The sequence below is a fragment of the Emydura macquarii genome, unplaced genomic scaffold (genome assembly GCF_026122565.2).
Source record: "Emydura macquarii macquarii isolate MOO-44397 ecotype Brisbane River unplaced genomic scaffold, CSIRO-AGI_Emac_v2 contig_3249, whole genome shotgun sequence".
In the NCBI taxonomy this organism is placed as follows: domain Eukaryota; kingdom Metazoa; phylum Chordata; order Testudines; family Chelidae; genus Emydura; species Emydura macquarii.
Window position 1 is genome coordinate 61,529 of NW_027133386.1, and position 27,507 is coordinate 89,035.

General features: G+C 58.9%; 1 protein-coding gene across 3 annotated transcripts; it reads left to right on the forward strand.

The window, feature by feature from the left end:
* Positions 1-137: 137 nt before the first annotated feature.
* Positions 138-19,019, forward strand: ZNF219 (zinc finger protein 219). Of its 3 annotated transcripts, XM_067532204.1 has the most exons (5): positions 138-2,049; positions 13,623-13,732; positions 14,816-16,223; positions 16,344-16,475; positions 17,391-19,019. In XM_067532204.1, the coding sequence occupies exons 2-5, from the start codon at positions 13,727-13,729 to the stop codon at positions 18,131-18,133; spliced, it is 2,289 nt and encodes a 762-aa protein (XP_067388305.1). In that variant the 5' UTR covers positions 138-2,049; positions 13,623-13,726; the 3' UTR covers positions 18,134-19,019. The 3 variants fall into 3 exon arrangements, with proteins under 3 accessions (XP_067388305.1, XP_067388306.1, XP_067388304.1); XM_067532205.1 differs by lacking the exon at positions 138-2,049 and having other exon boundaries at positions 13,573-13,732; XM_067532203.1 differs by lacking the exons at positions 138-2,049; positions 13,623-13,732 and having other exon boundaries at positions 13,769-16,223.
* The last annotated feature ends 8,488 nt before the right edge of the window (positions 19,020-27,507 follow it).

Genomic DNA, 27,507 nt, shown 5'->3' on the forward strand with positions numbered 1-27,507 from the left:
CAGGCCCATTCCTGGCCCCGCATGCCACCAACCCCCACCCGCGCACGCAGCGCCTCCCTGAAGCTTGCCATTCTCACACACAGATCCGGGTCTCACCCAGCCATGCCTGCATGTGCAATGTACACACACCCTCTCAGCCAGCCATGCCTGCATGTGCAATGCCCCCTCCGCGCGTGTGTACACACAAGTGTGCACTCACACATACACCTCTCTCTCTCTGATCCCTGTCTCACCCCACTTTGCCTATACATGCAATGAGGGCTCCACGCATGGGTACACACACACACACACACACACACACACACACTCCTTGTCTGGCCCAGCCATGCCTGCACATGCAGTGCCTCCTACACGCCCCATTTGTCTGTTCCTGCTCCGCTGGGCCCTCCCCACCCAGGCCCAGCTCTGTATGCACCTGTTCCACTCCCCGGAGCTGCCACCGCCACCAGGCTTACTGCAAGGCAGCCACAATGGCACTGGGGTGACCCAGCCCCACCAGCCAGGGACAGGAGCTTCATGGGAATGCTTTGCCTGGCAGACTGGAGCATCATGGGACATTCCCTGATGGGGAGACTGGAGCATTCTTGGAAATGCAGGGGCTGTTGGACTGCAGCATTGTGAGACAGTCTGTGCTGGGAGCAGCTGGAAGATCATGGGAAATTCAGGGCCTGACAGACTGGAGCATGATGGGACATCACCTGCTGGGGCTACTGGAGCATTCTGGGAAATAATGTGCCTGGCAGACTGGAGCATGATGGGAATTCAGCGATGCAAACTCTTGGGGCAGGCGCGGGAGCGTCAGACAAGTACTCATAAGTATACACTATCCCATATATGGACCACGGGAGCGGGCTGGGGGCTGCGGCTGCCAGGGAAGCGGGGACCTCAGCAGATGGCCTAGGAGCAAGCGGGAAACTGGAAGGCTGCTGCCCCAGGGAGCCCGGAACTCCTGACCCATGCCAGGACCTGTCGCTGGGGTCACCCCTCCCCCCCCTTGGCTGGGGGTGGTGAGAGGCCAGCAGGGCTGGGTTCGGAGCTAGGAAGCCAGTCGCTGTACCGGCTCCCAGCCATTTATATCCTGTGTATTAATAAAGCCATGCCGCCAGCTGCCTCCATCTCTGTTCCTGGCGGGGGCCAGGCCCACTGCAGGACCCAGCTCTGGGCCAGCACGGCCCAGGTATGGCTTGCCCAAGGGCTCAGCCTGCACTGAGAATGGGCCCGCCACGATGCCAGCCCTGGCGAGCTGGGCTGGTCCCTGTCGGGCTGGTATGGGGCCAGTGCCAGTGGTGGGGCTGTGATCACCCCCTCCTTCCCCTACAGCGGGGCTGTGACCCCACAGGAGCGAGAGGCCCAGAGATGCCGCGCAGCCCCCTGCTCTTTGCTGAGGCTGTGACCCCACAGGAGAGACAGGCCCCCCCCCCCCATGCTGGGGGTGTGACCCCCATCAGTGAAACGGGCCCAGAGCCTCTCCAAACCGGCTTGTAGTGGAGCTCTGAGCCCCCAGGACAGCTGGGTCCTATCCCTGCCCCGCACCAGGTCCCTGGGCTCCTTCACTGACCTTGCGCCCCCTGTCCCAGGGCTCTTATCCCCCTGCACGCCCCTTCTTTGGGCTCCTTTCCCCACCCCCTGCCCTGCAGCCTGGCCCTGAGTTGCTGCACCCTGTCCCTCTGCCGCTCCGGCTCTCGCCTGGCGCTGTCTCTTTAATGTTGTGATCAATAACCAGGACTCTACCAAATGTCACCGTCTAAACAAAGGGAAAAGAGGGGGGACCGGGAAATGCCCTCGTCTCCCCCCATGCCTGGCAGCCCGGCCAGCGTGGGACACCCTCCCTCCGGCCCCGCCACCATTTTGAGCTGGGCGGCGAGAGGGGGAGAAAACTCCCTGCTCTGCCTGTGCAGTGATGAAAAGCTTAAAAAATGCAAATTGCTGCATGCATGCCTGCTCCATACAATGAGGGGGGAGACCGGCCGCTTGCCGCTCTGCTCTGCTCAGTCGGCCCCAGCCCAGCGCTGGCGCGGGGGGCTCCCCAGCTGTCGCCTCGCCCGGCCCGTGAGTAGCTGTGCTGCGCGGCCCACGCCAGCGCCCTCGCCGCCCCTTCTTGGGCACCGGCCCTGGCTCCAACTTGGGAGCAGGTGCCGGGTAGGTGGGGGAGGGGGTGCCTGGGGGGCGGGTTTGACACAGGGGAAACTAAGTCAACTTTTGCTGTGGCTCTCCCGTGGGCCGGGGAGGTGGCGGGGGCGGAGGGGTGTTACCAGCCTGCGTGGCACCGTGGCCCCGCTCCCCGGGGCAGCCCTTTGTATTGCAGAAGCCAGTTGGGGCCTAGCGGGGAGGGGTCTGTTTCTGGGGGGCCGGGGGCCGGGGGCGGCTGGCGGCTGGGGGGGCCGGGGCACGCCGGGCCGGGGTGGGGGCGCAGGGGCCAGGCGAGCTGGAATGTGCTGTTTTGCATGAGCACAAGCGGTACAAAGGATTCAGGCGGGCGCTGCGGCTGCTCCGGTTCCTTTTGTTCTCCCCGTCTGGGGGAAGGGGCCCGCGGGGACAATCCGGCACTTGTGTGGGCTCCCCGGCTCGGGCAGCGCAGGGCAGGCTGGGGGTGGGAGCCGCCGGCTCGGCTCGGGGGAGAGGTGAGGACACAGTCCCTGGTGAGGCCTGGGGAAGCGGGGGGGGCAGGCGGCCTCTCTCCCAGCAGCGGGGAGGCAGGCGGCCCTTAATCCCTTTTCTTTGGGTTCCTTTCATGGAGGCCCCAGAAGTTTGTGCTGTGGGATGGGCGGGCGGGCGGGGGAGGGGACGGCTTGGGATAAAGCCCTTTCCCAGGGCCGGCTCCCGCCCCCCGCCCCTCGCCAAGACAGGTGCATGCGACAGAGCAGAGCAGAGCAGAGCGAGCGGGGAGGGGGCTGCTTCCCTCCCGTGTCTGCACGGTGCAGGCTGGCTGGGACCCAGGGAGTCCCCTCGCCCCTGCCCCCCCCCGTCCCCCCCCGAGCTGTGCTGGCCCCATCACAGGCAGCAGGGCCCCTGCCCCGGACTGGGAGGGACCCCCAGGGGAAAGGCGCTGCTACCGCGGCCTGCAGAGGGGACAGGGTCAGCCAGGGCTACGGCGCGTTAGCAGAGGTCAGGGTGAGGGTTAATCCTGCTGCCGCCCGGGGGCTCCATGGAGATGAGTCCATCCAGGGGCCGAGAACTCAGCAGTCTCCAAGGCCCACGCGGGCAGGAGGGAGGTAGGGATAGTGACCTAGGCCTGGGGGGACATTCCCTGGGGCCAGGCCCTGTGGGCAGAGCCTCCATTCTCAGCGACTTTTCCCCTTGACTGCCTGCCTTCTGCCATGGTGCTGTGCAGGGCATCAGAGCCTAGTTCATGCCTGTCCGCCAATGCCCAGGGCGCACCCACCCCCTCCCCCCCCCCCGATGGGGAATGGCTGCAAACCTCACCAAGCCGTGGTGTCAATCTCTGGGGCAGGCCCCTCTGGACGCTGCAGGGCTGGGCAGCCCCTTCCAGAGGCTAGTGCCTACGAAAGGGACAGGTGAGGAGACAGATGAGGGGCTGGGAAAAGTCTCCTCTGAAGAGAGATTGAAACACTGGGGCTCGCGGTGGGGCAAGACGCAGGTCTCTAAAATACTGAGTGGGCTGGAGACGGCGGCCCCCATGCTGACAGCAGAAGGACAAGGGCTGGCCAGCGAGATGGAAAGGGGGCAGTCAAAACCGAGCAAAGGAAATGCTTCAGCCCACAAGGCCCGACTTGCTGGTGGAACGCTCTTCCACAGGGTGGTACGGAGGCCGAGCGCTGTGCCCGTTGTGAAGCTGCACAGGAGGTGTCTTTGGCGTACAGGCACGGCCCGAGTTAGACTAGTTCATGCTGACAAAAATCCCAACAGGGAGATTATTCCTCCTGCTGCAGGGACATTAGAGAGCAGGATGAGACCTCATGTGGGAGCCGGTTAGCCCACACTGCTACCGCGCGGGCCCTGCACCTTGCTCTGCGGCATCTGCGCTGGTCACAGGGGGAGAGAAACCCTGGGCTGGAGGGGCCGCAATGCTGCCCCAGCCTGGCGATGTCATGGGACTTAGCGCCTAGGTCCCTGGGCTTCCCGAGGGGTGTATGGGATCCCAGTGGTCTGGGTATGAACCCGAGCACTGGCTGGGGTGCTCTGCAGGCTGCATGCACCAGAACAGCCGGCTGCTCAGTGGCGTTAGGCAGGACGCTGAGTCCGGATGGTCACTAAACAAACCCTGCTCTGGACACACAGGCTGGGCGGGGCAGGGCCCTGCCCATTGCCCCCCGGCACAGGCTGAGTGAGCGGGAAGGGCCAGGTGCCGCTCTCCTTCGTTGGGAATTGTCCATCTCCCCTGCCCCGAAAATGGATTTTTTTTTCTTTTTGGCAGCAAAATATGTTTGTATTTTTTCAACAGAGGCCGAATTTCCCATGGAAAGGTCGCCCCCCCTCCTTTTCTGACCAGCTTGAAATGAGACTGGGGCGGCGGAGGTGGGGGGGGTTGCTCAGTGCCTGCTTGCTGCATTCAGGGGGCTAGCCACTAGCTTTTCTGCCCATCTTTTCTATCACCTGCTCCTCCCCTGGCTGTGCCGTCCCTCTCCTGAACCCAGTCCAGGTCAGCACTGACATGATTAGGGTGGACAGTGAATCTGCAGTGAGGTCAGGGGGCGTGGTCCTGGGAAAGGGATGGCCCTTGGCTCTCTGGGAATGCAGCCACCCCAGCAGCTGGGCGCACGCACGGCACGTGTGGGAGCTCTGCGGTGCTCCAGGGTGTGAGCACTAGCCCCGATCCAGTGGCTGTCAACTGGCGCTAGCTGAATTCCAACCAGCAGCAGCATGCACATGTCGAAGCAGGAAGGGAACTGACGCTGGAGCAACTCCAGGGTGGATTCTCTGTCACTCCTCAAAGCTGGGGCAGCACCACTCTGGCGCCGTGATGCAGGAGTCACCCAGTCACTAGACTTAGTTAGTCGGAAACACGTCAGGCCACAGAGACGAAAGGTGTGTGCCAGCGGCAGAGCCTGGGAGCCTGACACGCACCAATGCCTGAGGCCCCGCAATGGCAGAGATCAATTCGGCAGGATGCGCCCAGCAGGCGACCCATGCTGCCGAGGAAGGCGAGAGACACCTCCCCTCCCTGGTGCCTGCCAGTCTGACCAGGCGAAAATTCCTTTCCCACCCCAAATCGAACACTTGGTGTGACCCTGAGCAAGACACACCAGCTAAATCCCGCAGGCAGCGTTCCCTGGCCCAGCTCACAGCAAACATGCCCAGTAGATCATCTGCAACTTCTGCAACTTCTTCCTAACCCTGCAGCTGAGCAGCTGCAGCCGTGACACATGCGGCCAGGTTAGGGTGGTTGTTCCAAGACAGAGCTGCAGGTGTGCTGAGCGGGGCGGTGCTGACTTCCTGAGGCCCTGCTCTGTGGCCCTTTCGAGCTGGGGGCCCAGCAGGCCCAGGAGTCGGAGGCAAGGCTGAGACACCTCCTTACAGGTTTGATCCCGTCAGGATGGACTCACAGGGAAAGCATGAGAATGAAGATGGGGCTTGAGGCACTCCCCTGTACACAGTGGAGCAGCTCCAACAGCAACGCGGGACAGCCCCCTGCCCCAGCTACCCCCATGCTGCAGTGGGCAGGGCCCCGCTGCAATCCCATCAGCGGGGGACTGGAATCAGGGTCCCTCGGCCCAGGGGAGTGCGCTGACCGCTGGGCTGAAGGGGAGACTAGCGCTCCCTGGTGCCTACAACTGGGCAAAGGCCTGAACCAGGCCAGGCTGGGTCAGATGTGTGGGTCGCCCAGCAATGGATTGTTTGGGGTTGGGAGTCAGTTCAGCCCAAACTGCCTTTGGAGCGGGCAGAGACCCAAACATGCCGCTGTGCCCCAGCCCGCCCCAGCCCTCGGCTGCACCAGCCTCTGGCACCACATGGAGAACGGGCTGGGCTGGGCTGGGCTGATCGGGGCGGGGGGGAGGGTCTGGCTGTGGGACTAGGATAGGTCAGCTGGGCAGGGGGCCCTGGGGCTGAGCCAGGCTGGCAGGACAAGGGGCTCTGGGCCAGGATGGCTGGGCAGGGGGCTCTGTGCTGGGCCAGACTAGCTGTGCAGGGGGGTCTTGGTTGGGTGATGCTGGTTTTGGGGTGAATCCCACATGATGCTGGTTGGGGGGGGGGGGGCGGGGCGGGTGAATCCTGGTGTGACACTGGCGCTGGCGTGAAGGATGTGAATCCCCATGTAGTGCTGGTTTTGGGAGTGAAGCCCAATGTGACACTGGTATCGGATGTGCATGTGTGGGGCCCTGTGTGATGCTGATATCTCATAGGCTTTAAGGCCTGAATGACCCGTCATGCTAATCTAGTCTGACCTCCTGTACAATTGCCGGCCACAGAACCTCCCCCCGCCCGACTGCGGTCACAGACCCCTCACCCCTGGCTGAGTTACTGACATCCTCAAATCATGGTTAAAAACTTCAAGGTACAGAGAATCCACCATTTACTCTTGTTCAAACCAGCAAGTGAGCCATGCCCCATGCCGCAGAGGGAGATGAAAACCCCTCCAGGGTCTCTCCAGTCTGACATGGGGGAAAATTCCTTCCTGATCCTAGGTAAGTCGATCAGTCAGATCCGGAGCATGTGGGCGAGACCCACCAGCCAGACCCCAGGGAACGAATGCTCTGCAGTAACTCAGAGCCCTCCCTCCCTGGCGCGTGTCCTCTCTCCGGCTGTTGGAGATATTTGCTGCTAGCAGGTGCAGATGGGTCATATGCCATTGTAGGCCGCCGCATCATCCCAGCCTCTCCCGACGCTCATCGAGTGTAGCTGTAAAACAGGTTAGGTTCTTTTTACCCAAACTGCTCCTCTTAGGAGGTTGTTCCAGAACTTCACTCCTCTGATGGTTGGAAGCCTTCAGCTAATTTCAAGCCTAAACTTATTGACGGTCAGCTTACCGCCATTTGTTCTTGTGACAACATTGACCCTTCACTTAAATAACTCCTCTTCCTCCCTGGTATTTCTCTCTCTGATGTAGTTATTGAGAGCAATCCTATCTCCCCTCAGCCTTTGTTTTGTTTCTGGCTAAACAAGCCATGTTTCTTAAGTCTCCTCTCATAAGGTAGGTTCTCCATTCCTCTCATCTTCCTCGTAGCCTTCTTCGTACCTGTTCCAATTTGAATTAATCGCTCTTACACAAGGGAGACAACCACTGCACATGGCAACGGCATAGCCAGGGAACAGCTCACAGAATGGGCCTCCCTCGAAGACCTCCACCTGCTCTATGATCCAAAGCAGTCCAGATCTTTTCGGTCTGCAAGCTGGACAATGGATCACAACCCTGACCTGTGTTTTGTGACCCGTAACAGCGCAGATATCCCACTGGCCACAAGAAGAACCATCCTGAGTCACATCCCGCATAGCCAACATTGCCCAATTATCCTCCGGATTGGCTTGCAAGTTCCTCTATTGCAGTCGGCGCCAAAAGCTGTGTTGGAATTTCCACAAGGCTGGCTGGCCCACCTACACTTCGGAAACAGAACAGCGGATCCCATGGCCCAGACCGATACCTAGAATCTTTGGCTATTTTGCAAACATTCTAAAATCGACCGCTAAGAAGTACATCCCGCGTGATCACCGTAAGGCCTTCAACCCCTGCTGGACAAAATAATCCGAGTCCCTCCTGCTGGACCATGAAAGGAGCGGCGACCCAGATAAAGCCACTCTGCTGGGCCTGGAAAGGGACAGTGGAAAGCTCTGATTTCACCCATTCGAGCCACAAAGCATACACTCTTTTGCAGCAGCTTGGAGGATCCCAGCCAATAATGCAACGCCTGGCGAAGGTAACTGCCAATGCTGTCACCTTTCTTCTTTCTAACAGCAAGACCCCCTACAGAGAAGATCACATGCCAGGAGGTCCAGCGGGAATTCTGCAAAAACCTTCACCAATGCCCAGAGGAATCTCCACTTATGCTCTGTCGAGGAGATCAGTGTTGCACCATCAGAAACCAGAAGGCAGAAAGCTGCTGGGGTAAATGGCATTCCTCCAGAGTTCCTTAAGAACCTGGGGAGACGGGAATGAGAATGGCTGGTGGCACTTTTTACCACCGTGCATAGAAACAGAGAAGTGCCATCAAGCTGGCAACAGGCTGCCCTACTGAAGCCCGGGAAAATCCCAGAGGATGCAGCCAGCTACCGCCCCATCTCTCTCCTCTCAACCACTAGCAAGCTCATGGAACTGGCACGGCTCCGCTGTCTGTCTGACATTATCAAAAACGTCCTCCCATCGGAGCAGGCAGGATTTAGCCCAAAGAGGCTCTGCTGTGAGCAAGTAGCTTCATTCCCAGCCACACTGAAGCAGAATTCCAACGTGAGTTGAAGACAGGGATCGTCCTTGTTGATTTCTCCTTGGCACACAAGACTGTCTGGAGACAGGGCCTCCTCCTCAAGATCTCCCACGTCATTCACTGCTGGCGAACAATCAGTCTCTTGGGGGCAATGATCGGGGACTGCCGCTTTAAGGTACACCTCAATGAGGAGATCAGCAGACCAAGAACTCTTAACTCGGGCACCCCTCAGGGCTCCATCCTGGTTCAGATGCTTTTTAATGTATACGCTGCAGACATACCAACAACGGAGTCCAGGAAATTCATGTATGCAGCTGACATTGCCCTAGCTGCTCAGCACACAAGCCTCCATACCATCAGCTGCACCCTACCCCGAGATCTTAACACAATGGCCGATTATTTCCAGTGCTGGAAACTTAGGCCTAATCCGAAAAAAACCCGTGGTGACCACTTTCCATCCGAGCTATAAAATGGCTAACACAAAACTCCATGTGCAGTTCAGTGGGGGAGCGTGTCAGACATGAGGCTAACCCAGAGTATCTCAGCATTACACTGGACTGGAGAGCTGGCTGGAACATCATGGGGCTCCCATTCCTGGACCCTACGACCCACAACAATTGCCTTGATATGCTCTGCAGCTGAATACCGTGCACCACTAAGGTCTCACTAAACTGCTTGATACTCAACTCAATAATGCCATGCACGTCATGTCAGGGACACTCAAATCACCCCCAGCTGATTGGCTCACAGTCCTATCACACATCCAGCCTCCACAGATTAGAAGAGATACCCAGACATCTCGCTTTCTTAACCATGTCAATGCAAACACGAGGATCCTGTTGCACAATGACCTGCAGAATCCGCCAAAGACAAGATTAAAATCCTGCAGCCTTCCGTGGAACTGCATCAAAACCCTTACACTCAACTTCGATGCTGAGGCTCAATGGAGAGCCAGATGGAGCATTTCGACCGCTCAAAACAAACAGCTCCGCAAGGAACCACGAGGTTTTTATTTATGTCAGACAGACTGGTGCAGATTGAATCGCACGAGGACATCTCATGGGAGATGTGGACATAGCCGCTTTAAATGGGAAATGAAGCAAACAGCTGCGTGCGACTGTGTTCACCAGTCACAAACGATGGCGCACTTCATAGCTGAGTGTCCCCTTTGTCCTTTCGCCGGGAGCCTGAAGGACAGTCATCAGCTCACTGCTGCAGCAATGTGCTAGCTATCAAATCTAGATATACATTTGTAATCGTTGTTACCTAGCCAAGCCATTCGACCTTGTGCATCCCATTGCTATTACTCCAGTTTGCAAGGTCATCCAAATCTCTTGTATGATATACCCATCCTCTTCCATATTGGCAATTCTCCCAATTTTGTATCATACGCACATTTTATTAGCGCACTCCCACTTCTTGTGTCGAGGACATTAAAGAAAATGTTAAATAAGATCAACCCCAAAACCACTAGAACGCCACCTTAAATGTCCCTCCGGCCTGATGGTTCACCTTTCAGCATGACTTGTTGTAGTTGCCCCTCCAACCAGTCCCTTACCCACCTTTCAGTCCTATTAATCCTCATCTTCTCCAATCTAATTAATAATTTCCCATGTGGAACTGTACCAAATGCCTGACTGAAATCCAGGTAGATTAAATCTACTGCATATTCTTTGTCTAGAAAATCAGTTATCTTCTCAAAGAAAGAGATCAGGTTGGTCTGTCACAATCTACCTTTTGTAAAACCATGTTGGTTGTCATCCCATTTGTCATTTACATCTATGTCCTTAACTCTCCCTTTCAGAATTTGTTCTAAGACCTTGCATACAATCGAGGTCAAACTTACAGGCCTGTAGTTTCCCAGATCACTTTTTTCCTTTCTTAAATACAGGTATTATATTTGGAATTCTCCAGTCATAGGACATGACCCCCCAGATCACAGATTCATTAAAAATCCTTGCTCTTGGGCTTACAATTTCATGTGCCAGCTCCATTAATATTGTTGGATGGAGATTATCCGACCCTCTAATTTGGTCCCATTAAGGAGTTTGAGTTTGGCTTCCATCTTGGATGTGGTAGTTTCTATCTCCATATCCTCATTCTCACCAGCCACGCTGCCAGTGCCCCAAGCTCCTCATTACCCGTGTTAAAACCAGGCAAAATATTTGTTTAGGTGTTGGGCCATGCCTAGATTATCTTTAATGTACACCTCCCTCCTTAGCCTTTAACAGTTTCACGTCTTTCCTTGTTTTCTTTTTATTCAAATAGCTAAAGAACCATTTACTATTGGTTTTCATTTCCTTTGCAAGGTCCAACTCTGCTTGGCTATTGGCAGTTCTCACTTTATCCCTCCACTTCCTGACGTCCAAGAAGTAGCTTTCCTGGACGATCCCTCCCATCTTCCATTCTTTGAAGGCTTTCTGCTTTCTCTTAATCACCTGTCTGAGATGCTTGTTCATCCTGCTTGGTCTGCAATGCTTCCCTGCGATTTTTTCCCCTTGCTTGGGATGCAGGTTTCAGATAGTTTCTGCAATTTTGACTTAACGTAATTCCAGGCCTCCTCCACATTCAGATCCTTGAGTTCCTCTGTCCAGTCCACTTCCCTAACAATTCCCTCAGTTTTGTAAAGTTTGCCCTTTTGAAATCCAGGACCCAAGTTGCAGATCTATTTCTGTTTATCCTTCTAGTTAGTTTAAACTGAAGTAGCTCATGGTCACTCGAACCACGTTTGTCCACTACAACCAATTCTTCTATGAGGTCCTTGCTTCTTACCAATACTAGCTCTAAAATGGAATCCCCTCTTGTTGCTTTGGTAACTATTTGGTGAAGAAATCTGAGCTATCACATCCAGGAAACTCTGGGCCCTACTATTATTATTATTAGCACTTCTCCAGTCTGTATCTGGGAAGTTAAAATCTCTCATCGTCACACAAGTCCCAGTAGTATTTATTGAATTAAACATACTACAGAGGTCTCTGTCCATATTCAGATCAGACTCTGCGGGTCTATGGCACACGCCAAGCACTGTTCCAGTGGAGCTTCGGTTACCTTTCTTCCCAAAGTGATTTTTGACCCAAACAGATTCCCTTTTATTCATTCCTTCACCTCTAATTTCTTTATAATCGACCTCGTTATGAATATACAATGCTACCCCACCCCAGGCTCCTTGCACCGGTGTACAGACATCTTCGTTGTTTCTGCTGGGCTGATGCAGATTCCTCGCCCGATGGGTTCCAGTCATTCTGCTGCCAGTGTCCCCCGACTCTTAGTGTCATTGGTAGTGGCTCTGGTTTACCTCTTGATGTCCATTCTCCTCCCCTCTGTTCCTTTCTCCAGTGCTGTGTCCTCTTTTCCTTGGTTTTCCGCCCGCTCGCAGCAGTGTCTCACCCTCAGTCCTGTCTCCACCGGGCCCTCCTCATGACTCAGTCTCTGGCTGAGTCACAATCCGTGTTCCCCCACTTCCAGGGGATCCTGCAGTCCATTCTAGCTACTTCCCACTGTGGCCACCACAGTCCGGCCACCACTCCAATGGCAACCGGGGGACCCGGGTCCGCCCACTACTCTGGGTCCCAGCTCAGGCAGCCTTCCGCTGCGTTTCCCCTCAACTCCTCCATAGATTTCCCTGGGCCACTTCCCTGCAGCCCCAGGACCTTCTCCACCCTTGCTTCAGGATGTTCGGCTCTGCTGAGCCCGAGCAGCCAGCCACTGCTCCATCCAGGGTGCTAACAGTCCTTCCTCTTTGAGCTCCTGGGAGTCACCCCGCTTGCTCTGCTCTGCAGCTCCTTTTATACCGGCCACCTGGGCCCTGACTGGCTGCCACGAAGCCCCTTCCTATTGGCTACCTATCAGGCAGCCTCTGCAATGGTCCAATGCGGGGCAGGCACTCCATCACAGAGTTCATCCAATGAGAGCAATCCTTTGTCTGTCATTGCCTCCCAGTGCTCAAACCTCCCAAAGTCCTTCTTGTAGCATCACTGCCAGAGCTTTCTGTTGAGCATCATAATCTTGTCTCGCCTTCACTCTCCTCCTGTGGGGACAGGCTGGTAGAATCCCACTGGAGATCTCCTAACCCTTCATTTCTTTAAGCGTCTACCCCCGCCTGGCATATCCCCGTCATGTGTCCCAACGGGAATCGAGCAGATAATCAGGATCATCAGTAGGTTCTTTCCTGCACCCATTGGGATCTTCTTCAGCATCAGGTCTCTATCCCCCATCTTAGCTCCTGGCAGACAGCACAGCCTTCTGTTCTCCAAATCAGCACTGGTGGCAGGCCCGGCCTTCTTAGTAGGGAGTCCCCAGTCACATAGACCTGTTTTTCCTGGTGATGGTGCAATTTGCTGGTCTTTCTCCTTCGGTTCTTTCTAGCTGTAAGTCTTCGTGTCTTCTGTTCTCACTTGCAATCTTCTGCGAGTCATTACCTTCTGTCCTCCTGGGGCTCTGAACTCTGGGTATCTCCATTGTCTCTTCCCCTCTTCTTGTAGAACGAGCCATTCTTTTCTTCTTCCTTGCCCTCCCGCCTTCTGTCATGGCCTGCTCCACCCCTTCATTTTTCAGCTAAGCAAACTTGTTGCTCCATTTCTCCTGCACCAGCCGGCCTTTTCTTCTGCCGGGATCTCGTAGTCACATGCTTCCACTGACCACTTTCCTCAGCGGGGAGTGTGCTTTCACACTTGTCCAGTCCAGCTTGCATCTGCGTGTCTTGAGGTTTCCCGTCAGACGTCTCTCTCCTTCCCTCTATCAGCTACGCAAATCCTCTTCAAAATACAACCACGATTTCTAGCTGCAACTTCAAAACTCAGATCTTCTCCTCCATCAGATCTGTCAGGCAGCATTTCAGACAAATGCAGCATCTTTTTGGTACCTGCTCCAGAATCATGTACATCCTGCATCTTCCACATCCAGGCATTTTCATTGTCTCTGCCATTCCTTGGGTCACTGCCGCTGCTGCCTGTGTAGGAGCCAGAGCCTTTCCTCCTAAGCTCCTGTCACTGCCCCTGAGGAACAGGGCTTGCCTCCCTTCTCCAACAGCTCTGCATTCAAACTCCCCTGTTCTCAGCCCTGCTGGCGGCTGTGCCGCTGCTCCTGAATCCCCGTATGACGCTGGAATTGAAGGTGAATCCCAGTGCAAGTCGCGTGTCGGGTGAATTCCCACATGAGTCAGGTGTCAAAGGTGAATCCCCATGTGTGTGGGTGTCAAAGGTGAATCCCCGTGCAAGTTGGGTGTCGAGGGTGGGTGAATCCCCCGTGCAGTGTGGGCGTGAATCCCTGTGCTAAGCATTCTGAGCTGGTCTAGTTGTTCTCTTGCAGCCCATGCTGCTGCCCACTGGGTTTGAAGATGCATCCTGCTCCATCCCCTCAAGTGCCCCTGCTGTGATGAAGGCTCAAGACTGAAGCATGTGATCGCTGGCACCATGGAGGTGAGTGCTGTCCCGTCCCAGTGGGAGCAGGCGGCTTCCTGGGGCTGGATTTCATCTCCTAGCCCTGGGCCCGGAGGCAGTGGTTGCGGGGAGAGAAGAGGCTCCCTGGAAAGGCGAACGAAGGGGGGTAAACGCACAGAAGGGGATTCCCTCACCCCCCCCTGGCCAGGCAGGGGATTGGGGTTGCTGAGTGTCATGGAAGCCTTCAGTGGGCCAGACCCCGAAGGGGTCTCTTCCTTCAGGACAGTCCACGTGGCCTGAGTGCCTCCACGACTGAGCCTCTGGCTCCAGCCCTCCTGCCTCGCCCTGAGCTCTGCCCAGTGAGTCTAACCGAGCCGGAGTCCGCCAGCTCCGCGGCTTGTCCACTTGTCAGCCAGCGGTGACGGTGGTACCCGGCAGTGTGGCCAGCCGCGGCAGCGGTTCACTGGTCCCACAGCGTGGGACGCGCTCAGGTTAGCAGCGAGACACGGAGGTTAAGACACGGTCCATCAGGTGAGAGCAGCCAGTCTCTTTCTCTGCCACTCTGAGTGTCACTCGGTCAGTCTTTGGGGCTCCCGCTGTCTCTCTGGACCCGCCGTTGATCAGGGTCGGTTTCAACCAGCTCCTTAACAGCCCTGTTTACTGCAGATGACACCCACACTGCGGGTCCTGCGCGGCCACTGAGCAATGCAAAGGCCAGAGAAGAACCAAAGCACACATAGGCTTTGTGACAACATGACAGAAAAGTCCCACTGGGCCCCTGGGGTGAAGGACCCATTCAGGGAGCTAAGGGCATGGCTTTGCACCAGTCGTCCCTGCACTGAGACCCTACCGGGGTGGTGCTGGAGAGCCGCCCAGAGCAGTCTCTGCAGAGACCATCGCTGCCTGGGACACACTTGTGGCAGCTCTTCCCCCCCCTCCCCGAGCGATGGGCTCAGGCTCTCTGCAGACTCAGGCGGCGTTGCTGAGTCAGTCACGCTCAGGTCCAAAGTCTCAACGCTTTTCCCTGGCCTGGGTGACCCCTTTCGGGCCCCTCTCTCACCTGAGCACCAGCTATCCGGAGTTAGGCGGGCCTGTCTTCCCCTTCCCTCTTGTCCCCCGCAGGAGGTGGACTCCCGGCCGCCGTCCCCCCCCAAGGCTGGGGGCTCCAGCCCTGCCAGCGGCGCAGCCCCGCCATCCCCCCCGCTCCACCAGGAACCGCCGCCGTCCCCGCTGCCCGAGGCGCTGGCCCCCGGCGAGGGCGACAACTTGGCCTTCAACAGTGAGCTGGACCTGCAGCGCTACTTCAACGGGCCGCCGGCGCCGGGGGCGGCAGGGGGCTGCAAAGCCAGGCCCTACCCCTGCGCCGTCTGCGGCAAGCGCTTCCGCTTCAACAGCATCCTGGCGCTGCACACCCGCATCCACGCCAGCGCCACCCCCTTCACCTGCCCCTACTGCGGGCACCGGGCCGCGCAGCGCGGCCTCCTGCGCCTCCACCTGCGCTCCCATCGCCCCGAGGCCCGCGCCCGCCTCAGCCACCAGAGCCGCCTGCTGCTGGAACTGGAGGAGCGGGCGCTGCTGCGGCGGGGGCCGCCGGCGGCCAGCGAGGGCGAGGAGGAGGAGGAGGAAGAGGAGGAGGAGGAGGAAGAGCCCCCGCCGCCCGGCCCGCCCCCCGCCCCGCCGCCCGCCCCCCCGCCGCCACCGCCCCCACCGCCCCCCGCCAGCTTCCCCTGCCCCTTCTGCAAGGGCAAGTTCCGCACGGGGGGCGAGCGGGAGCGGCACCTGCGCATCCTGCACCAGCCCTACAAGTGCGCCCACTGCCCCTTCGCCGCCGCGCAGGAGGGGGAGCTGCAGCGGCACAGCCGCGAGGCCCACGCCGCGCCCCCCGCCCCGCCGCCGGCCCCCGCCGCGCCGCCCCCCGCCGGCTTCCGCTGCCAGGTGTGCGGCCAGGCCTTCAGCCAGTCCTGGTTCCTCAAGGGCCACATGCGCAAACACAAGGCCTCCTTGGACCACAAGTGCCCGGTCTGCGGGCGCGGCTTCAAGGAGCCCTGGTTCCTCAAGAACCACATGAAGGTGCATCTGGGCAAGCTGGGGCTGGCCCGGGGCCCGGGGGGGCCACGGGCGGCGCGGCCCGGCTACGGGGCGCCGCCCCCGGCCTTCCTGGGCTGCCGGGCGCTGCGCCCGCCGGCTGAGCCCAGCTGCGCCGAGCGGCTGCAGGCCACGGCCCGGGCGCTGCAGAGCGGGCGGCAGGCGGTGGCGGCCCGTCGCTGGGGCGAGGCGGCCCGGGAACAGCAGGAGCAGGAGGAGGAGGAGGAGGAGGAGGGCGGCGCCGGCCAGCGCTGCCCCGACTGCAGCCGGGCCTTCGCCCCCTGCCCGCACGTGGCCCTGCCCAGCCGCAGCCACCGGGCCCTGGGGGCACTGGCCTCGCTCCACGCCGCGGCGGGACACGGGCTGCCCACGGACGGCGGGGCCGGCTCCAACGCAGGCGCCAGCTGGGGCCCCACCTTGCCCAGCCCGCCCCCGGCGACGCAGGGTGAGTACAGCTCCTGCCTCCCATCTCCACCTGGGGACGGGGGACCCCCCACCTCCACCTCCACCTGGACACGCCCTGCCCCGCCCCCTGGCCTCATCGGCCTCTCTCCTGTCTGTGCAGAGGAGCAGGGGCTGCGTGGGGGGGCCCTGCGCCCGGACGGGGGCCGCGGCCTGTCGGGCAAGGACTGCCCCTACTGTGGGAAATCCTTCCGCTCCTCCCACCATCTCAAGGTGCATCTGCGCGTCCACACAGGTGAGCTGGGCGTGGGCGGGCCCCCAGGACCGTGCTCCCCCAGCTCGCTCCGGCCCCCTGGTTGGACGGGAGGGGCCGAGGGGACCCTGGCATTCGGAACAGCAGCCCCACGGCACCAGCCTTGTCCAGCTGAGCGGCAGGCTCTTATCCGCCCTGGGCCAGAGGGTTTCCTGAGCCTCCCTGCGAGCGGGTTCCTCTTCAAGGGGGTTGCATCTGAGCCGGTCTTCAGCTCACGCAGCTGGCGGCACATGGCGTGGGCTTGGGGCGGGCCGCTGGTGCTGCGGGCGGCGGTGCCCAGAGCAGAAGGGGTGTCACTGGGTGGGTGTCTGCAGCCTGGCTCACGCAGCAGCCTGCTCTGGACGTCCTGACGGGCCCGCCTGGCCGGGTGCCTGCTGTGAGCCGGCTGCAAGGCCTCGACTGGCATTTCACTGGCAGCAGAGAACCGGGTTTGCCCCAAAATGGAGGTTTTTTTAGAATGTCCAGTTTTTAAAAAAGCCCAGAACGGTTGGTTTGCGGTTTTTCTCATTCACTCCCCAAATTATCAGGGGCAAAACCAGAAAACAAGCAGGGGGGAGGGGAATGGAAGACATTTGGTCAAACGAGTTGTGCCTGGGTCTTGAAACTCCCCAAGGAACTAGTTTGATGTGTGCGTGTGTGTCCGTCCGTCCGTCCGTCCGTCTAGCAGTACCTGCGGCTGTCTGTCCTGCTGGCACAGCTGTCAAGCAGGGGTGTCAGGAGGTGTGAGCCCGGAGGCTAGGTGGAGTTCTCACCAGTAGAGCTTGGTTTGTGGGCGGAACAAGCTAGCCCGATACAAAGCAGTGCCAGTGTAGACACGGCCTGTCTGTGTCCCTCTTTCTCTGCCTCTGGCTCGTTCCATGTGTCCGCGTGTCTGACGTCTCCCCTCTCCTCCTGCAGGCGAGCGCCCGTACAAGTGCCCGCACTGCGACTACGCTGGCACCCAGTCTGGCTCTCTCAAGTACCACCTGCAGCGCCACCACCGAGAGCAGAAAAGCAGCCCTGGCCCCGGCCCTGGCCCTGGCCCTGGCACAGGCGTGGCCGGGCGCTTGGCGCAGCGGGGCCGCACCCCACCCAGTGCCCCTGCCAAGCTGCCCACCTTCCCCCCGGAGCTGCTGCTGCAGCCAGCCGAGAAGTACCATGGGGCCTTCCTGCCCCAGGCCTGGGGCATGGCCAGCCACGAGCCCCAGCCCCGGCCCTCCCGCCGCAAGCCTGCCTGCTCCGGCCGGGCCCTGCGCAACGGCCGAGCTGACTTCGAGCCGCTGGACCTGTCGCTGCGGCCGGCGCTGGAGGGGGCGCTGCCCGGCGAGCTCACCCTGCATCGCTGTCTCTTCTGCCCCTTCGCCACCTCCGCGCCTGAGCTCATGGCCTTGCACCTGCAGGTCCACCACAGCCGCAAGGCCCGGGGGCGCCGCTCTGCCACGGCCCCTCCCCCACGGCCCCACACCTGCCTGGAGGCCGAAGGGGCCAGACTCCTGCGGCAGGACCAGGAGCAGCCCCCGCTGCATCCCCAGGATGAGGGGCTTGGAATTGGGGAGGAGCCGCCCACCGCGATGGCCCGCCTGTCCCAACAGCCCCACGGAGCCCCCATGGACACGGAGCCGAGCGACAGGCGAGGGGAGCTCATGCTGGTGCAGTCTTGAGGCAGTGGGGCAGCCAACAGGGGGCGCTGCTCTCCCCACAGGGCCTGGCGACCCTGGTGCCTGGGAGGGGCAGGGACACCAGGGGTGGGGCCAGGCGGGCGCAGGGACCTGTAGTGTAGACGTGAACCACTAACACTGGGCGGGAGAACTCGCTAGAAGGTAGAGTCTTAGGGACAGTGAGCCAGCGGGGGGAGGAAAGCCACGGGATGGGGGGCAGAGAGCCATGGGGGCAAGGATACGCCCAGCGAGGGGCAGAGAGCCATGGGAAGTGGAAAGCCCCTGCTGCCCCTGTGCTCTCTCAAGCCCCACTGGCTGGCAGGGGCTCAGGCAAGGTGCCCTGGCTGGCAGGGGGCTGTGTTGGGGTGCCCTGGACGCTCGCCCCTGGGCTGTGGCGGTAGTTTCCTAGTGTCCGTAGATGTCTCCGTTGTCGGTTCCAGTGTTGTGCTAACAGAGGCCCTGGTGGAGGCTGTGGGTCTGTGCGGCTCTGGTCCACAGACAGTGGCCCACGAACAGGGCTGAGCAGGGGCAGCCGTGGGTGGGGGAGGGGCATGGCCTCCCTGGGTGGGCGAGTGAACACACTGGGGCCTTGTCTCCGTGGTGATTCAGGCTGCAGCGTGGTCTCCGTGGTGAGCGCTGCTGTGGCCTCACGCCCGTGGCAGTCGGCACTCGGCCCTGTGGCCTTGTCTCCGTGGTGATCGGGGCCGTGGCCTTGGCCCCGTGGCGATGGTTGCCCTGGCAGCTGGACGATCTGTAGAGTTCTCTATTTTTTTTATTCTTTTCTTGTAGAAAATTTGAAACTGGAAATAAAAGAAAAAGAAAGAAATAGCGTCGCTCCCAGCTGCCCTGGGAGGCCGGCATGTGTGTGTCGTGGGAAATGCCCCCACAGCCCCCCTCCAGCCCCCTGGCGTCAGCTCCTCCAGGGGCTCTCCTGGACAGTCAGCCCAACCCCCAGCAGCAAGGCTGGCTCCCCCCACACCCACAACCCACCAGGGCCCAGCTGCACCTGACCCCCCTATCCTGAGACTGTGTCCACCCCCAGGTGTGTCCGCCTCAGCACACCCCACATCCCCCAGCTACGTCACACCCCAGCCACGTCCGCCACGCCCCCTGCCACAGCACACCCCTCCGCGTCCCCCGTCACCTCAGCCAGCTGCGTACCCAGGCACGTTGTCCTGCCAGTGCCCCTCAGCCATCTCAGCCCCCCCAGTCACGTCAGCCGGACACACCACAGCCACGTCACCTCTCGCCACGTCGCATGCCCACATGGCCCCAGTCACGTCAGCCAGGCGCGCACACACACAGCCACGTCACACCCACACATGACCCCGTCATCTCACCCCACCAACACCCCTCAGCCATGTCACCCCTTGCCACGTCACATGCCCACATGGCCCCAGTCACGTCAGCCAGGCGCACACACAGCCACGTCACACCCCACCCGCCCCCAGTCATATCACCCCACCAACACCCCTCAGCCATGTCAACCCCCTGAGTCACGTCAGCCACACACACACCTCACCTCCCCACAGGCCCCCCAGTCACGTCACTCCCCGCCCACACCAGTTACATCACACACCCCCAGTCATGTCACCCCGCCAACACCCCTCAGCCGTGACACCCCCCGTCACGTCAGCCAGCTGCATACCCAGGCACGTTGTCCTGCCAGCGCCCCTCAGGCATGCCAACCCCCCCGAGTCATGTCAGCCGGGCATACCACAGCCACGTCACACCCCCGCATGCTCCCAGTCATGTCACCCCGCCAACACCCCTCAGCCATGTCAACCTAAGTCACGTCAGCCAGACACACACAACCATGTCACCCCTCCCCCAACACCAGTCACATCAGCCAGCAGCTTACCCAGGCACATTGGCCCCCCAACACCCCTCAGCCATGTCAACCCCCCCCCCAGTCTCATCAGCCAAGTACAAAGCTAGCCCCGTTACCCCCCCGTCACATCAGCCAGCTGCGTGCCCTGCCCCGCCGCCCCGCCAACATATCTCCAGCCATGTCACCCCCAACATACCCCAGATACATCACCCCCCACTCCCAACCCCCGTGGGTGTTCCCCCCCCCCACACACAGCCAGACACTTCAGCCCTCCCAGGCCCTGGTGCATCATCCCAGAGCCCCTCCAGCCCTTCTCTGGACATCCCAGCAGCCACTGACCCTGCCTGGGCGCCAATGGCCCGGCCACCTGGGCAGCTCCCCCCACCCGCCTCTCCTCGGGGACCCCAGCTCTGCCCCGCCCCAGTGCATTCTGGGAATACAGCCAGCTGGGCCAGGGCAGAGCATGGGGCTGAAGAGCGGGTGGCTCCCTGGCTCGGCACTGCTTCTGCTCTGTGGGGGGGGGGGGGGAAGGGACTGGAGGGGCCTGTCGGTTTGGTTGGCAGGGGGGTACTGGGTTGGATGGGCCTGGGGGGTCTGATCTGGGGCGGGGCACTGAAGGGGAGGCATGCATGGCTGGCTGGGCCTGTGGGGTTGATCCACGGAAGGGGGGTACCGAGTTGGATGGGCCAGGGGGTCTGATCCGGGGCGGAGGGCAAAGGAGGGGCAGCTCTGCTCTGCTCTGGTAGGACCCACCCTCCTATGGATTCGCAGACAGCGCTACAGCCGCCCAGTCACTACAGTAGATTCCTGCCCCGGCGCCTCCGCTCAAAAGCAGTCGCCCCCCTTGGGAACCGCTGCTGCATCCAGCCCAGACCCCTCCCGGCTGGAGCAGGAGTTCATGATTCCCAGATGTCCCTTGGGAAAGGAAGCCCCTGCCCCTCCCACCCCCGTCTGAGCCGCGCCCCCAGCACCCAGCCTGCCCCTTCCTCCAGCACCAACCTGCCCCACCGCCCCCCTGATGCTCCAGGTGCCTCATGGGCCATGTGACCTGTGCTGCCCCCCAGCAGCCCCTGCCCCAGCTGCTCTGGGGGTGTCTTGGCTGTCCCTTAGACAGTCCCCTGGGTCTAGCCTCCCCCCTGAGTGGGAGCCCCCCAGCGCACAGCTCTGGCTCTACAGCTGCTCCCCAAGGCTGGGGGAGCCCCCTGCCATCCAGGCCTGGCTTCCCACACTGCCGGCTCCATCGGTGGCTCTTGGGATGGGGCAAGCGCCTGGTCCCCTGCAGCACAAGGCCCTGTGAGGGCTGCAAGGCAGGGACCCCGCCCTGGGCATGGATGTTGCCAAGGGACCGTTCCTGGTCACAACGGACAGTGGGGGAGAGCCTGGCCCAGCGCAGCCAGGGGTTTGCGGGGCCGGTATTTGGGCAGCCTGTGTGCCAGAGCCCCCAGCCCTCGGCAGGCTGGCAGAGGGGAGACGCGAAGCACAGAGTAGTGGGATGCGGGAGCAGCGCCGCTCCATGGCTGTGCATGTCCCAGCAGCAGGCCAGGTGTGGCTGAAATGATGGACATGCAGAAAGTGGGGTAGATGGTGAGGGCGGCTGGGAATCACTGGGCAGTGGGGCAGAGGCAACACAGAGAGAATCCACCAAGGGCGTAGATGTGTTGCCTGGTGATGGAGCAGCAGGAGGAAGGAACAAAAGCTGCAGCTCTGAGTGTCTCCCAGGCAGGCCCCAGAGCATCGCTCCTCCCCAGAGTCAGATGGCCCTTTCTGCCCCAGGCAACTTGTGACAGGACGCACGGGCAGGGACTGGCGCTTGGAGACCCCGTGGTGCAGTGGCTGACGGCTCACCGTGTATCCCCTCTAGCACCCTGGGGAGATGGAGGCCTCTCACCAGGTGAGTGAAATAAAACCGTGGTCTAAAAAGAGACCTGGAAAAGCAAAGTCCAGCACGTACCTCCAGAGGAGCGCACCCCCTATCTGGGGGTCACCAGCAGGCTCTGACCCCCCCAGCCCTCACAGCCCATCCCTCACGTGACCTAGAGGAGCAACTTCTACAGTAGTTCTTCTGTGAAGCAGCCACACAATCAGCGCGTTCCTTACACAACTAGGGCACAGCCAGCAGCACGGGGGGACCATACTCGCGGCCACGCTGGGGCTGACCAACGGTCCATCCAGCCCAGTGTCCTGTCTCAGGCAGAGGCCGGTGCCAGAGGCTTCAGATGCAATGAACAGAACAGGGCAATTATCAAGTGAGCCACCCCAGTGCCAGTCCCAGCTTCTGGCCAGCAGCGGCTTAGGGACCCCCAGCTGGGGGGGTTGTGTCGATCCTGGTTCTGTCCCTGGCGCTGGACGGGACTGAGGGCTACTGGCTAGAGCAGGTGGCGGCTTGCTGCGCAGAGCTGGGATGTAGCGGAGACAGAAGGACGCCGGGGTACAATGTCCTGTCCTTGCCACAGACTTCCCATGTGACCTTGGGTAAGTTACTTCATGGGGCTCGTGCCTCGGTTTCCCCACCTGTGACATGGCTATGATAATCCTCGTCTCCCATCCAGTCGAGCAAAGCACAGCTCAGTCCCTGCAGGGCCCATCTGGCGTAACACTGGCACAGAAGCCAATGAGGTTACTTCAGATCTTTGGGGCTGGCGGCGGACCCAGCCAGGAGCTGGCGCCGCCAGAGGGGTCTGGCACTGGAGCGCGGGCTGCGCCACTCGCTCGCTGCCCCATGCCCCGCTCTGCCTGGCATGCGTGGCACTGTCTGCGCCCGGGTCCGGAGGGGCGTGCACAGGGGAAGCGGGCACGGCTTTCTTCGGCCCCAGCCTGTGGGGCTGCGGCAGCCACTGGTGGGGAGATGGCACCCGGAACCGGGCAGGGGAGCGGAGCCAGGCCCCTGTGGCCTGGGTCCCAGAGGCCAGAGAGGGGCCCAGCTGCCCGCAGGGCTGGCCGGAGGGTGGCTCTCGGGGGCGCTGGGCACTGCACAGACACGCATGGTCCCCACAGTTGGGGTGGCTGCCCCTGCGCTTGGCAAGGAGCTCTCCCCTCTGCATCCTCCCCTAACTGCCCCAGGCCCCTTGACCGCCCAGCCCCCAGCTAGAGCCACCGTCTCCCCCATCTGCCCCTGGGGAGGGGCTCGGAGATGTGAAGAACAGCCTCCCCCCAGGCCCGGGGTGTTCCATGGGGACCCCCTCCCAGAACGCTCCTGTCCCCGCACGCCCGAGCAGCACCGGCCTCTGTGGGGCTGGTCTCCTGGCTGGGATAGAGGGCTGGGCGCTGCTCTCACTCTGGCATCACGTGCCCCCCCCAGCGCAGGGACTCCCTGAATCCCAGCATGGTGCACCGCCCGTGCCACCCAGGTCTGGCTTTCCCCAAGGCCCTGGCATGGACAGGGCCTGCGTACGGCAAGGTCTCCATGGTGTTCTCGCCTGGCCCCTTCCCACCAGCAGGACTGCCAGGGCCAGGCTGTCCTGCCCATCCGCATGGAGTGCGGGTCACAGATCCCACAGGGCTGTGAGGAAGGGGACATGCTGCGTGGTGACAGGCCAGGTGCGGAAGTCGTGAACCTGCTACGGCGTGCTTGGTTGGCACAGCGGTGCCGTGCCATGTGAGACAGGCCCTGCCCCAGCCAAGATCAGGGCCCCTTGTGGTGAGTGAGAGACAGGCCCTGCTTGGCTGAGATCCGGGCCGTGCTGTGTCAGAAGGTGCACAGACACGCAGTGAGAGACAACGCCCCGGTATGCCGGGCACTGCAGAGACACGCAGCACGAGACACGTTTTGAATCTTTTCCCCACCACCACATGGGGTAGAAACGGTCTTTCCTGTTTAAATGGAAGCTGATTGTCTCAGCCAATATGCACATGGCTCCAGGACCTGGGACTTGGATACCATGAGACAGAAGACGTGAGACACTAATTTACCCAAGAGAATGCAAAGTGGCTGCTTGATTGTGCTCTGTAAGTACCTGCATGGGCAGAAACTCTGATTAGAGGCTCTTCAACCCCGCAGGTGAAATCAGGGCAAGATCCAGTGGCTGGATGCTGAAGCTGGAAAAATCCAGATGAGAGCAAAGGTGGAACTTTTTCACTGAGGGTGAGTAACCATTGCAACAACTTACCAAGGGCTGTTGTGAATTCTCCGCCACTTGAAGTGGTTGGCTCAAGGTGGCTGCCGGTCTAAGCTCTGTGGTAGCTCAGTCAGAAGTTCTGGACGTGGTAAAGGCATCAGTGGGGGAAGTTCTCTGGCCTGTGCTGTGTAGGGGTCAGAGGGCCTTAAGATCTGTTTGGCTCAGACAACATGGGAAATGTGTTTGATGTAAAATACATTTTTTTGTGAAGATCTTAGAAATGTTAAAGTGGCAGGATTAGACGTTGGGGAAAATACAAGCTCATTATTTTTTGGGAGTAAGCAACGGGAGGTTGAAGATGTCCTTCGCTTAGTCTGTAGTTTTCCAGTTTGTCAGTGATTGTATAAAATGGAGACAGAGACCTTTAGCTGCCATTCAATGAAGTTTTGGTTGCTGTGAATTTGTCTTAGGATGTGCTAGCTATCAGCTCTGTGTTAAAGTATTTAATAAAAATGTGTAACGCAAGCCATAGAATTATTATATTATAAAAGTTATAATGGTTCAAAAAAGAAACTATTGCAAAGGTGAAAAAATAAACCACTTACAGAATTTATATGTAATATTTTGTGGCAGTGTGCTGACTCTACAGAGAACACTTGTATTGGAGGATTTGTTCTATGAAGATATGTATATACGTGTTTAGGTGTATAAATATGACACCATTTTTGTAAATGTTTCTAAGGAATAAAAAGCGGTGGAAATAAAACCGTTGTTTTCTTAGCTAGTGTTTATTTCTGCTGCTAAACAACATATCGTTTTCCTGCCTTTTTCACACATTTTAGTTAGAACATCTTAATGATGACTGCATTGGAACAGCCGTAGAGAACTCTGTCACCCTGCCCCTTATCTTCTGTAGCATCTTAGCTGGTCAAGACTGTAGATTTTAAAGCATCTTTGTCCAATCTGCTTTCACGCTCATCCTCATCGCCTCTGATTTTCAGATTGCTGCAGCCAAAGGAGAAGCTCCAGGTATGTGTAAACGCTAGATGTCCCCTGGTCTCTTTTCAGAGCAGTGAACTAGGACTGTTGAGACCTGGGTTCTGTGCCTGGCTCTGCCACTCTTACTTGGGCTATTTTGGGCAAATCACTTTCCCTTCCTGTGCCTCAGTTTCCTCATATGTTTAGATCATTATCCTCATTTAAGTGCTTTGAGAGCTACTGATGACTAGTAGCAGGAATTAAAGTGCATGACTCCCTTCAGCTCCCAGCAGCCCAGGATATTCAAAGCCCTCCTCTGCATTGTGGCTGATTCAATGTGTCTCTAACGCCTGACAGCAGCAGCAGTTCTCCGTTTCCTTTGTTAACACCGGTCAGTGGTCAGTCGCTGGCACCATTTGCTGCTGCTCTGCCATGACCCATGATAACTCTGGGAAGGGCGGAAGCCGGGGCTTGTGTATGAGATACGGGAACATCTGGCTTTCCGGTTCCCTTCGCTAGGCTGTGGGTGGGGAGCAGAACGTAGTTTAAACTACTAAGCAGGTGCTGCTAACCCCATTTTATTGGTGGCAAAGCACAGTGATAACAGGAGTCTTTTCCGCAGTGTACCTGGTACAGGGCTCCGATATACTGGTGGTCAGGGAGCAGGACTTTTCTTACACAACAGCCCGTTCCCAGGAGTTCAGCCACATGTGAGCATTGAAGGATCCTCGTCGTGCTCGGTGCTGCACAAACAGAGACCGACAATGCTGTCCCTGGACCCAGAAGCTCACAGTCCAAGTATACAGATGGATACAGACCGATGGGGGCTCAGCTCACCAATAGCCCAACTTGTCAGTTTTTGTAGGGCTCACGGCAAAGGAAAGTTCTGCGACAGGACGTGAGGGTAGAGAATGAGGCAGCATGCGGCTCTGGTTCCTGCAGGACTTGGGACCGCACCCCTGCTGCTCTTTTGAGGCCCCAGTGTGACAGCACCTTGGCTTTATTATCAGAAAAGAGCAGGTCCAGAGTATCTTCCCGACATCCTCCGGGGTGCAGGGAGACGCAGAGAAATTAGTGTTTGGGCTTTGTTCCCAGCTCTGGGCAGGTCACATCATAGCCCCTGTCTATGCCTCAGTTTCCCCATCTGTAAAATGGAGATGATGCTACCAACCTCCTTGGCAAAGCGCTTTGGGATTGATGGCTGGTAAGGGCTGGGGCTCGTTACTCACGACTGCTCTAACTGAAATAGTACGGTGGCATAGCTTTGGGGGTCTGGGGTGTGAAAAAACACGCTGACTGGCTGGCTGGCTGACCTTTGCCAGCAAAACCCCCACTGCAGATGCAGCTATGCCAGCGGAAGGCGGCTAGCGCTGTGCTGAGACGAGGGGTTCGTACGCTGCAGAAAAACTCCAGGTGGTGAATATTGCGTCTACACTATGGGGCAACGCTGCTTTAGTCTCCATCGTGTCCTGTCTTTATCATCCTGTAATTCCCAGTCACCCATCAGGCCTGACCAAGTTCCTTGCAGGCTTCCTGCTCCTGAAAGAATCCCTTGTTTGGTTTGCTAGCCTTGGCTATTTGCTCTTCAACTTCCCTCCAGCTCTTCTAATTTCCATGTCAGCTGTGGGGTGCCAGGCTCTGTAGGATCTCGTGTGGCTCATATCGTGTCTGGCCATGCAACCCTCCCCACCTGTCCCGCCAGCATCACTAACGCTGGGATTTCAAGGTGCACAGGTCAGTAAGTGCTGGCAGGATCTAGGGGTGCTCCTGCACCCCCTGGCTTGAAGTGGTTTCCATTGTATTCAGGCTTTACAGTTTAGTTCAGTGGCTCTCAGCACCCCTGTACAAATTGTTCCAGCACCCCTGCAAAGGGCTGCATGGATGCTCTGCCTCGGGGTCCAACCAGGCTCATTTTGGTTTAGCTTAAAGCCAGATCTGCATGTAGGAGTTTTAACTCATTCATAGATTCCAAGGCCAGAAGGGGCTGCTGGGATCATCTAGTCTGTCTAACACAGGCCTGAGAACTGCCCAGAATTAATTCCTATTTGAACTCGGGCAGCTCTTTCAGAAAAACCTCCCCTCTTGATTTTAAAATGGCCAGTGATGGCGAATCCACGACAACCTTTGGTAAGTCGTTCCAAGGGTTGAAAGTGTGCACCGCTCTGAATTTGGCTGGCCTCAACTTCCAGCCATTGGATCTTGTTAGATGTTTGTCTGCTAGTCTGAAGAGCCCTTTGCTGTCACATTCCTGGTCCCTAGGCAGGTACTGTATTTACAGACTGGGATCCAGTCACCCCTTAACCGTAGCTGTACCAGCAAAGACAAATCCAGCTATGCCAGTCTGAAAATGCTTTTGCTGGTTCAGGGAGTGAAATAAGCTATACCAGGAGAGCACTTCTGGCCTAGAACTGCTTTTGCACAAAGGCTTTTGCTAGGATAGAAATGGCATACAAAATCACCCCCAACAGCCACTGCTAGTGGGCAAGCTGTGACGTGTAGCCCTGGCCTACGTC

Excerpts from the sequence above, each read along its gene's own strand:
- ZNF219 (XM_067532203.1), top strand. The coding sequence starts at position 14,399 with ATGCAAAGGCCAGAGAAGAACCAAAGCACACATAGGCTTTGTGACAAC. Across the intron at positions 16,224-16,343 it reads CCCGCCCCCGGCGACGCAGG|AGGAGCAGGGGCTGCGTGGG; the intron begins GTGAGTACAGCT and ends CTGTCTGTGCAG. Across the intron at positions 16,476-17,390 it reads GCATCTGCGCGTCCACACAG|GCGAGCGCCCGTACAAGTGC; the intron begins GTGAGCTGGGCG and ends CTCCTCCTGCAG.